Raw genomic sequence first — 11,127 nt, 5'->3', positions numbered from 1 at the left:
GTGGTAACACATTCCAACACTTAAACTATCCTTACAGTTCGAAAGATTTCCCTAATATCTAACCTTAATCTCCCTTCCTGCGGATTAAGCTCATTACTTCTTGTCCTACCTTCGTGGACCCGGAGAACAATTGACCACCATCCTCTATCACAGCCCTTAACACATCCTCTTTATAACAGCCATCCTCTTTATAACAACCTTTAACACAGAAGACTGTCTTCTTTTCTCAAGACTAAACATTTTTTAAATGTTTCCTCATACGTCAGGTTTTCTAAACCTTTTATCATTTGTGGTGTTGTCCTGTGGACTCTCTCCAGTTTGTCCAGACTTCCTTCCCTGCTTATCTCTCTCCATTATTCTCCTGCTTTTCTCTCTCGGGTTGAAGACTTTGGAGTAAAAAGCAGCAGCAAATAATCTGATGCCAGGTGGAGAATGAGCTCATCAAAGAGCCTGGAGCCATAAAGATTAGAGATAATCCCCTGAGACTTGCTAGCAGCAACTACATACTGGGTTAACCTTTTCCTGGGCGCTGGAGTGATGCTCACAGCAGCTCTGATTCTGTTACTGCCTGTAAACGTAATATGCAGCATTTGCCAAACCAGCACAGGCTCTTGTTTAGCCCCTGCTCAAGGGGGAATGGGGCGAGATGGTACATGCAGCGGGAAGGTGTGTGAGGGGAGAACGGTTGTCGGCTGCCTTAGGAGCCTGATCTGATCACAGCGGGCCCATTGTAAGAATGCTGAGCTATGTCAATACAGAGCTCGATGTGGGGGCTGCCCGGCCAACTCTGAGCTTCAGGCTAACGCTGACTTTCCCTGCAAACAGGGCATGCCAGGAGTTCAGGGTTGTGGATGAATTGTATCTGAATTCCTCAGTGCAGCACCAGGCCACTAAATCCCAGCTGATCCCATTGGGCTGCAGGTCTGTTCTCCTGGCCAGTATCACCAGTTGGCAGTGTCTGTACAGTTCGATTTCATTGGTCCCACCATGCTGGCCTTGTGTGTCACTCACCCACTGTGTATAAAGGAAGAATCCAATAGGATTAATGGAAGAATAACAGTGCTTTGTTTAAACAAGTTTTTCTAGGCTCTCCTCACAGATCCTCAAGCCTGGGGCCAATGCACGACCTACCATGGTGTGGCTGTGAGCAGCAAGTATGGTTGTCCTTAGAATTCAATGAGCTCCATGCTCACATTAATCCCAAACCCTGCCCGGGACATCCAGGGCCTGGGTAAAATGGAGGCTGTTTCTATATTATATTATACAGGTTCTTGTATTGCCCTCAGCACCCCAGTAGCTGAGCGCCTTCTACTCATGCATTGGCTAGCAGTTGTCTCTCATCCTCTTTCCAGGAGAGATGTGTCTCCCACACAGACCAGCTTTATCCTCATGGTAGGAAGTTTCACTGCCTGAGAGGTGGAGTTGTTGGCCATGGCCCTCACCCCATGCCTTAGACCTGTACAGGTCCTTGTCTTTGACTCTCTTGGCTATGGGAAACCAGTGTAAAGGGTGGAGGACAGGCCGCATGGGCTCACAGTAGCCTGTGGTGCTGAGGAGACGAAGTGCAGCATCCTCTATGAGCTGGAGTTTCCTGCGGCCTGATGGTTCGTGCCTTCCCAAAGGACAATTTGTCTGGCCCTGATGAACAATAGTGTCCTCTTGCCCTAAAATCCATTCAGGTGCCTCTGGGTCAGTGCAGCATACAACAGGCTCTGCCCCTTCATTCACCACACGAGGAGGAGACTCTCAGTATCAGATGGCCTGAGTCGGGCCTGCAGTTCTGCTGGGGTTGGAATCTTCAGTCCAGTCCCAAAGTGACATGAGCTGGGCTCATCCCCACCCCCTAGGCCTGGGTGGCAGAGAAGGTGCAGGCTGGAGGGAGCAGAGCCTAGGCAAGCTATGTCCCTGTGCTGTCTCAGATCACATCAGCTGCAGATGCATTGCTGTGCCTTCCCGCCCGCTGCTGGCCCGTGGCGTCACGCGCTCAAACCCCATTGCCTCTAATTGAAAGCAATTCATAATTCAGGAGCCCATCATCTCCACTCATGAATAATGAATACTTTGTAAATGTTCCTTCACTGCATCCCGTTTTCTCTGGACGCGTCTCGTGTGGCTGGAGCCTGCCGGCTTGTGGGCAGAGGGGGCTCGGTGGATGTAATTGCTGGGACTAAGCAACCCGTTCAGCACCGGGGTGGGAGGCTCCAGCCCTTCTGGCTGCCTGCAGCTCCTGTACACACAGTGCTGTGCAGAGGCACCCGAGTGTTTACACTGCGGTGGGCCTGACGCCCCACACCGGCGTTGCGCTCTGCGGTGGCTGCTGCAGTAGCTGCCCTGTGAATGGAAGCAGGAGAGCTGCAGTGAGGAGCACGGACCGTGGGGGTGAGAAGTGATGTGGTGCCTGAGGAGTGGCCTCTGTTGGCCCATCCGGTCACGTTATGTGTCAGCTGGAGCTGGAAGCTTGTCTCGCTGGGTGTGCAGTGGGGACATGCTGTCACTGCTCAATAGGTCAATGACCTTCCTTTTCCTAGGGCAGGGCTGTGCTTGGTGTGGCCCCAGGTAGCCAGCTTCAGCCTGCCGCGTGGGGACCCCTTTGGAGAAGATTAAATCTCCTCCAGGAAAACCCCATGGCCAGTTCCTGCGTCAGAAAGGGGCCTGTTAAGAGCAGCTTCCACAGCAGCCAAAGATCAGAGGCTCTCAAAGGTGGAGGGTGGGATAGAACCCAAACTGTGTGTGCAGAGGTGCAGGGTGAAGTACATGCCGCAGCACAGCGAGCTGAGACCATCAGGCTTCTCCGTGCACCCACAGATGCCACAGAAAAGGGCAAAGTAAAGCAAACAAGCCCCATGTTTGAGCTCCGGCTGCAGTACAGGCTGCTGAGCCCACTTCCCTCCACCCCCCCGGGAACAGGGCCCAGAGTGCATGGGCCAACTGTGCCTGGCCCCACATCTTGCAAGGTCTTGCTGTCAGCCCATCCCCACCCCCAGGAAACACCCATCTGCCTCAGCAATGGCCTCTGCCCCCATCCCCAGTACCCTTTAGACTGAGTAGCTGCTGGTTGATTTTGAATGTGCAAAGGATCTGGCCGGGGGGGCAGGGGAAGAGGTGAGGAAATGGCCTGTCACTTAACGCGGGAGCCAACACAGCCTAGGCGCAGCCCTGAGCTCAGAGGGAAGCTCACTCAGACCTGTTGGGCTACACGTCAGCAAACTCCCTCTGAAAGGAGCAGGTGCCATGACAAATCTGGAATGAAGACCAGAGACGGCAGGAATAAAGCCCAGCCACAGCCCAGTGCCTTGCCGGTGTATAATGATCCCACAGGTACAATACAGCAGCTAACGTCCTTCCTCGCCCCACCCAGCAGCACGCTCCACTGCCCTGCACACATGGGCCTGACAGCACCTTTACAACGGCGCCCGAGGGGCAAGAACTGAGAAGTCAGGTGATAAAAACAAGATGCACTTTGCGAAGGCCTCCAGGAAAGATTTCTACCTGAGCTAGAAGCAGAAGGCTCCCCAAGCCTGATGGTGACGGCACCATGTGGTGAGAGGCCAGGAGGAGGGAGAGGGAGCTGCTGTTTGGGATGCTGGGAGGGGAGGTCTCCACCCAGGCAGGTTGTAAGGACCTGACATAAAACAAGGGGATTGCTCCAGGGCTTTGCTTTCATTTGGCTTTTCTTGCCCATTGGCACTTTGTGGTGCCACTCATCCCTGAGCTGCTGCCCCTTGTGAATACACAGCTCATGGGTGTTTTTAGTAAAAGTCACAGACAGGTCACTGGGGAGAGAAGGGGAACAGCTGTCTCCCTGCCCCTGAGCATTGGGACGGGCTGTAGGAGGCAGATGGGAAGCGGTCATTGCTCTCAAGGGGAGAACTTCCCTTTCAGTGCTGGGGCTGAATTCTAGGATGGGAGGGTAATTAGAGAGTTTATATTTGGCTGCTGCCCCAGCCAAGGGCCCTTCCTCTTGCACTGACTGAGCCAGGGAAGTGGGCCAGGTCCCTCGGGGATGGGCCCAGGGGACAGCCCTGGAAGCAGGAAGCTCTAACAGGAAGGATTTAACCCCACTTGGGGAGAGCTCTTCTGGGAATTCCACAGCACCGTGTTTCTCAACCGCTGGGCCGAGGACCGGCGCCATGCCTTGAGATCTCCCTGATGCAGATTAGGAAAGTAGCAAGCTGGTCCCTGGTTGAACAACACTGCCCTAGAGGATATGGGGCGGTGCTGCCTGGCTGTAGGTCTGCCCGAGAGGGGCTGCACACTCCAGGCTGTTCTCTGAGCCAGCTGAAGAATCTCGGGATGAGCGGCCCTGGAGGAAGCGGATAATCTTCTCAATTGTGGCCTCCTGGTACTCATGGGACCATCTGCATCCAGGGGAGAAAACGGACAATCACACCCTGCTCGATGGACTCGAAAGTCTGCAGGTGAGCTCGATGTGCCGGGCCACGGGCACTGTGAGACCAAGTTTCCCCTCCCTCCCCCCGGATGCTGTTCAGTGTGCCTGGGCCATGGGCACCGTCAGACACCCCCACCCCCTCCGGATGCTGTTCAGTGTGTCTGGGCCACGGGCACTGTGAGACCAAGTTTCCCCTCCCTCCCCCCGGATGCTGTTCAGTGTGCCTGGGCCATGGGCACCGTCAGACACCCCCACCCCCTCCGGATGCTGTTCAGTGTGCCTGGGCCACGGGCACTGTGAGACCAACTTTCCCCTCCCTCCCCCCGGATGCTGTTCAGTGTGCCCAGGCCATGGGCACTGTCAGACCCCACCCCCCGGCCCCCTGGGGTGCTGTTCAGTGTGCCTGGGCCACGGGCACTGTCGGACCCCCCGGATGCCACTGTGACCGAAGGGCCTCAATGCCAACTGGCAGAGGGCATGCAGGTTACAGGAGACCCTGGGTCTGGTATTTACATTCTAGCTCACTAGTGCGTCACGTGCAGGTTCTGCTGGAACCCGGTGTCACATCATCACCTTGCTAACGGTATGTGCGGGTGCTGTGAAGGGAGGCATGTGTCTGTCTACGCTGGAAAGAGTGTTCCTCGGGAATTGTAGCTAAAGGCAGGTCAGCCACAGGCAGCGACCCTAAGTCAGGTCCCACCGCTTATCTCCCTCGTTGGCCATTGTGTATTGTGTGGCTCACAATGGGGGTCTGTGACGAAGCGGGACTGTTCTTAATGGTTCCTCTGAATAGTGTGGGGGTGCCTGAGTTTCTCCTAGGCAGTTCTTAAGTATCTAGGGGGTGGGATAAGGGTGTATGATCATTGCAGAGCCCTAGAGGGCAGGTGTGTGCAGGGGTCTGGATACAGAGAATGGCCGACACCCTGTTTCCTTGCCACTGATGGCCTGGCCCTTCCCCCCTGCCAGGTGAGAGCTAAGGGGTTGGAGAACAAAGGAATCCAGTGACCTCCTGGCCCGGAAAAGGAACAAAGCCCAGTGGAGGAGGGGCTGGAGAGAGTTTCAGTTTGGGACTGGCTGGGGACATGGAGTGAAGTGCAGATGGGGTTGTCTGGCTCACTGCCCCCCAAAATGGACCTGCTGAGGGGTCCTGTTCTCTGCACCTACAAGCTCTGTGTTAGACCATGTTCCTGTCATCTAATAAACCTTCTGTTTTACTGGCTGGCTGAGAGTCACATCTGACTCCGAAGTTGGGGTGCAGGACCCCGCCTGGGCGGACTCGCTGTGGGAAGCGCACGGAGGGGCAGAGGAGGCTGAATGCTCCGAGGTCAGACCCAGGAAGGAGGAAGTTGTGTGAGCTGTGTGTCCTGCAGACAGGCTGTTCACAGAAAGGCGACTTCCCCAGAGTCCTGACTGGCTTCGTAGGGAGCAGGTCCAGAGCATTGCCCGGGGACTCTATGACAGGGTCTGGCAGCGTAAGGGGGAGCTTGTGGGACTTCAGGAGGAGGTAACCAGTGGTCTGTTTTCAGGCAAAGAGCAAAGGGGAGAGATGATATGTCTGGGGGTGCAGACAGACATCCTGGGGGAGGGGAGCAGCCAGCAGGCGCAGGGTCTTGGCCATCCCAGTGGGAAAGTGCAGGGGGTGAGCAGCAGCTCATCAGACCAGCGCGACTTGTAAGCGGAGCTCAGGCCTGCGAGGAGTTGATTTTACGTGTTTCCAGTATTTCTCTTGGCTATCCTATGGATCTCTGCTCTCTGCTACATACACTTGGCTGCCCTATGAGTCTCTGTTCTCTGCTACATACACTTGCTTTCTCAGGAAGCACCTGAGTGCTGTGTGTGACGCAGAGCTGGGTCTCAGGTCACTGGGAAGCTGGGGGTACTGGTCCTTTGGGGACATCCCGAGTGACCAGTGCATGGGGGCTGGACATTGCAGGGGGTTGGAGTGTCCTATCGCTCACCTGCATGAGGGCCAGTAGAGCCCACGTGGGCTGAGAGGCAGGGCTTGGGTTGCCTGTGGCTAGCAGAGGCAGGGAGCTGAACCCCAGCGGCACAGAAAAGGCTCCCTCATGCTATGGCCCTGTGGTAGCGAGGTGCCTCCCAACCCTGGCAAGCCTGGGCCACGGGCACGGTAGGGACCACCGCCCCTCCTGGGATGCCATTCAAAGGGCCACGGGGCCGTGGGTGCTGGGGACCGCGTCTGGGATCCTGCACTAGTGGCTAGCAGAGCTCAGAGAAGAACTGCAGAAGCAATGAAGGAGCTGGAGCGATTGGGTCAGGAGGAGGGGTGGAAGGAGCTCAGTCTGCCCTGCTTTGCTGAAGGACAACAGGAGACACGAGATCTGCCTGCAGGTAGCTGAAGGGCCAAAATGCCAAGGAGGGAGGAGAATTATTTCAAGGGAGATCAGGAGAAGAAAATTCCACCTCCCAGATGAGATGAGTCCCAGCTGCAGAGAGGCCAGCACCCCCTGCCCTGAACTTGTGACGTTCAGCAGCCTGCGTCTGTTCTCTCGCCCGCCCTCCACCTCGAGATTGCATCGTGCTGCCCGCACTCCACACAAGTCAGCAGCCACCGCAAGAGCATGGCTGGGACAGGGCCCCGCCCTACTTACTTGATGCCGTTAAATTTCAGGACAGCCCTCATGTCCTCAGGAAGATCCTGTGGATCAGGCCACTCAAAATGGTCAGCCACTGGGATGATGTTCTTCCCACAGCTCAGGGCCGTCACGATCTCCTGCGGGGAAAGCCCAGAGCTTAGCCCATGGCTCCTGCATGGCAGCCAGAGCCATTTCTAGCCCCTGCCACTCCTGCGGTGCCACCAAGTCCCTCTGAGCTCCTGCCCAGGAGTTCTCACCTTGTGCACCCAGTCCTTGCGGTCAGGGTCCCCCATGCACTTATCCAGCGTGTTTGGCGAGAGAACCAGCACGAAGTTGCGGGCGCTCATCACGCTCTGGATCAGCTTGTCCTCAAACTTCCCCGCCTCCAGCTTCTCCACATCTATGAACACGCTGAACCCATGCAGCTGCAGATGGACCTTCAGCAGGCTGGGAGCAAGAGAGGCACAGCACCATCAGGGCACCTCCTTGGGCACCTGCAGTTCACACCCTATCCTTATCGCCTCATCTGGAGGCACCATGAGATTGTGGAAGCCTGTTCTCTGCTCCTCTGAGCCAACTGCAGCCCTCAAGACGGTAGCTGCTGGCTCAGGCCTGCGCAGGCTCAAGGCACCTGGGCTGTCACAGAACTAACAGGGAGGGAGGCTTTAAGCCCTGCCTCTGACTGGGCCACCAGGGGTGTAGAATGAGGAAGGTGCAAGTCAGCACCAGCAGGGAAGCAGGAAGGGGTTTGGGGGCTGAATTCCCCTTCCAGTCTGCTCTGCCCTCACTGAGCCTTCAGGCACTGTCCCCTCCAGATGCTGCTCTGCCCAGTGGGGCTGCAGCCTGCACCGCTGTCCCTCTCTGTCCGCAGAGAGATCCCGGGTCATTCCTAAGTCATCAGCACCATGATGCAGAACAGGGGCCATTGCGCCTTCCCCTGGAGTGGGTCTGAGTGGGGCGACCCCTCGGCACTCACCTGGCCAGCTGGGAGCCAGTGCTCCGTCGGTAGCTGATAAACACGTCGGGCCCCTCGGAGGTGGATTTGCAGCCACTGCACGGCAGGGGAGAGTGAAGCATTTCTAGATATGAGAGAGGATATCAGCGAAGAGTTAATGGTGATCTCTGAACGGTCACCCGGCAGCCAGACTAGTCGCATCCGGACCGCGACGCAGTGATCTGACCAGCCCTGGCTGGGTCCAGTGACCAGACTGGCCCCCAGGGCCTCCGTGCCGAGAAGGGAGCAGGGCCTTACCCCTGGCGGCAGAGAGAATGCGCACGCGGTGGAAGCCCACATCGATGCAGCAGTCCTCCTGCAGCTGCTCCTCCGTCACACGGTGCAGGAAGTTGCGGTCGATGCCACAAGTCACCAGGTTGTACGTGTACTGGCGGAACTTGGGGTCAATGCTGCCCAGCCAGTCAGCCAGGTTACTGCGATCGCAGGTGGAGTAATTTGCATATGTCTTCAGCTCTGTCAGCTCCCGGAAAAACCTGGCAAGTCAACGGATGTAAGCACAAGGGGATTTGATGGGGCTCGGGGTAAGGCAGGGACTCGGGAAGAGAAGAGCTCCCAGATGCTGTGGTGAAGGGTGCATGAGAGAGATGGACAGACAGATAGTTGATTGATTAGTGGAAGATCTCTGCATTGAGACGTGATGGGGCAGGACCTGCAGCCAGGGAAGCAGAACCCAGGGTAAGTCTTCAGCTTTCTGAGTAGCACACAGGGCCCCATCCCAGTTCCTGTGCTGAGGAGAGCCCCTCCCCATCCCATCCAGCCACTCCCTGTGGCATTGGCCAACCTGTGAGAACTTCCCCAGCAGCAGGATGGAGTCACAGGGGGCCACAGGCCCCAAGAGCCCAGGCCTCTCCCAGTGTGAGGTCAGAGGCAGCTGCCTCTAATGCTCCTGTCACAGCAGGGAAAGAAGGGGAGAGGCGAAGGTCTTTGACCTGGACTCTCCCACTTGTCTTTTCAGTGACTGCTGTGAGAGAGGCCAGCACACCCAGTGTTGCCTCTGGGACACAAGGGTCCTACCTCTTCCGGATGATGCTAGAGGCCATCCCCAGATCTTCCCGCAGATCTGTCTCCGTCAGTCGCAGCAGCAAGTCCCCATCCACCTCATGCTCCTGCCAAGAGAGGAGATGTCAGAGCTGTCCACCAAGGCCTGCTGTACAATGCACATGGAGCCCTGAGCCAGGGAGGAGGCTCAGCCGGGGACATGGACGAGATGGTCATGCAGTGTATGGTGGCAGCCCACATGGGGGCTCATGGGGAAGCTCCAGTGCCCTTAAGCCATTCTCTTTGCCATCCAGAGACAGGACTTCTCGTCAACCGCCTCTCCCTCCAGACTCCCGCTCCCGCAATTCCAACATGCTCTGGCTCTGGGGTCTGGGTGAGAGGTGACACATGGTGGCCTGTTGCCCCAGCTGTGTTCAGGCAGGGATTTTCCCCGGGGACGGCAGTGCGTGTGCATGGAGGGCTGGCCTCCTGCTCTGGGGCTTGCAGCACTGGTGAGACAAGACACTGGCCTAGTCCCATCCAGCTCTCCTCAAGGCTGAAGGTGCCTGGTGGAGATGTTGCCCTGGTGTGGCAATGGCCATTGCTCTGGGTGATGGTGTATCTATAGGGTTCCTTATTAGAAATGGTTACAGGGTGGGTATGATGTTGCACTCCATATGCTTTTTTTGGAAATATGCTTATGAGTGTGACTATAGTGTAACTGGAATATGCTTTATGCAAAACATCTCTTGTAAGGTATCAATACAAAGCTTATAATCTACTAAGTGTGGTCATCCTATTTGTATGAATGTATCATTCCTTTATCTAAAGCTAGAAATATGAAGTATTACTCTAAGGTCCTATTGTAATTATGCAAAGTGTGGGTCATTGATGGTGGCTTGGGATCTTGATGGCTTCCATTAACTAGAACAATTGGTTGTAAATGGCTCTGTTTACTTGTAAGCCTTCCTGTGTTTCTGTGAGTCAGGTCAGGAAGAATGGAGACTTGGGGACTCCCAGGACATGTCACCATGTCACCTGGTACTGGAATCCATCTTAAACCTGATGCTTCTCCATTTGTAAGGAGGGGTGGGGACCCAGAGACAAAAGATCCCCGCCCTGTGCCAAAGCTATAAAAGGATGTGGAACAGAACAAAGGGGGCTGCAGTCATGAGAAAAACCCTGGCTACCACCCGAGCTGGAACAAGGAGCGTACCAGGGAAAAGGATTGGGCCCAGACTAAGAAGAAGTCTAGTCTGGGAAGGAAGCTTATTGGAACATCTCTGAGGGTGAGATTTACCTGTATTTGGTTTCTTAATGTATTAGGCTTAGACTTGGGTCTTTTGTTTTATTCTGTTTGGTCATTTAATTTGTTCTGTCTGTTAATTCTTGAAACCACTTGTATCCTACTTTTTATACTTAATAAAATCACTTTTGCTTATTAGTAAACCCGGAGTAAGTGCTTAATACCTGGGGGAGCAAACAGCTGTGCATATCTCTCTATCAGTGTTATAGGGGGCGGACAATTTATGAGTTTACCCTGTATAAGCTTTATACAGAGTAAAACAAATTTATTTGGGGTTTGGATCCCATTGGGAGCTGGATGCTGGAGAGAGGTGACCTGCTGAGCAGTTTTGGTTAAAGCCTGCAGCTGTGGGGGAGTGGACCAGACCTGGGTCTGTGTTGCAGCAGGCTGGCATGTCTGGCTCAACAAGGTGGGGTTCTGGAGTCCCAAGCCATCAGGGAAAACAGGCTCAGAGGTCATTTCAGCACATCAGGTGACAGTCCCAAGAGGGTCTCTGTGACCAAACCCGTCACAGTGGGTTCTTTGTGTGTTCCCAGCAAAGGGCCTTTCCACTGCCCCTTTCCCCACAAGCACGGCCCTACCAGGAAGCTCTGGCAGTATTTGTTGAATCCAGTCTGTTGCAGCCACGTCTGCACCTCGATGGGTTTCCAGCTGGAGACGGTGGGCAGGATCCGTCGAGGCACCTCCTCGCCCATCATGCGCAGAGCCTTCTTGGCCAGCGATGAGGCCGTGGTGTTGGTGGAGTAACACACTATCCTCTTCAGGCTCTGGGCAGCCCCTATTTCACTGAAAATCTGGGCACAGAGGAGCAGGAGCCATCACATCCTTGTTTCCCCTAGTGCTT

The 11,127-nt window shown here is 55.4% G+C and overlaps 1 protein-coding gene across 1 annotated transcript in view; it reads right to left on the bottom strand.

The window, feature by feature from the left end:
- Positions 1 to 3,154: 3,154 nt before the first annotated feature.
- Positions 3,155 to 11,127, bottom strand: part of SARM1 (sterile alpha and TIR motif containing 1) — a 15,065-nt gene continuing 7,092 nt past the window's right edge. The window contains exons 3-9 of the mRNA XM_007057694.4: positions 10,865 to 11,077; positions 9,014 to 9,105; positions 8,237 to 8,472; positions 7,961 to 8,063; positions 7,242 to 7,431; positions 7,000 to 7,121; positions 3,155 to 4,358 (exon numbers count right to left, since the gene is read on the bottom strand). Of these exons, the coding sequence (XP_007057756.2) occupies positions 4,199 to 4,358; positions 7,000 to 7,121; positions 7,242 to 7,431; positions 7,961 to 8,063; positions 8,237 to 8,472; positions 9,014 to 9,105; positions 10,865 to 11,077 (1,116 nt within the window). The 3' untranslated portion in view covers positions 3,155 to 4,198. The remainder of the gene's footprint in view (positions 4,359 to 6,999; positions 7,122 to 7,241; positions 7,432 to 7,960; positions 8,064 to 8,236; positions 8,473 to 9,013; positions 9,106 to 10,864; positions 11,078 to 11,127) is intronic.

This window comes from Chelonia mydas, chromosome 17 (assembly GCF_015237465.2).
Source record: "Chelonia mydas isolate rCheMyd1 chromosome 17, rCheMyd1.pri.v2, whole genome shotgun sequence".
Taxonomy (NCBI): domain Eukaryota; kingdom Metazoa; phylum Chordata; order Testudines; family Cheloniidae; genus Chelonia; species Chelonia mydas.
The sequence above is the reverse complement of the archived record's forward strand: the minus strand, read 5'-3'. Positions and strand labels throughout refer to the sequence as shown.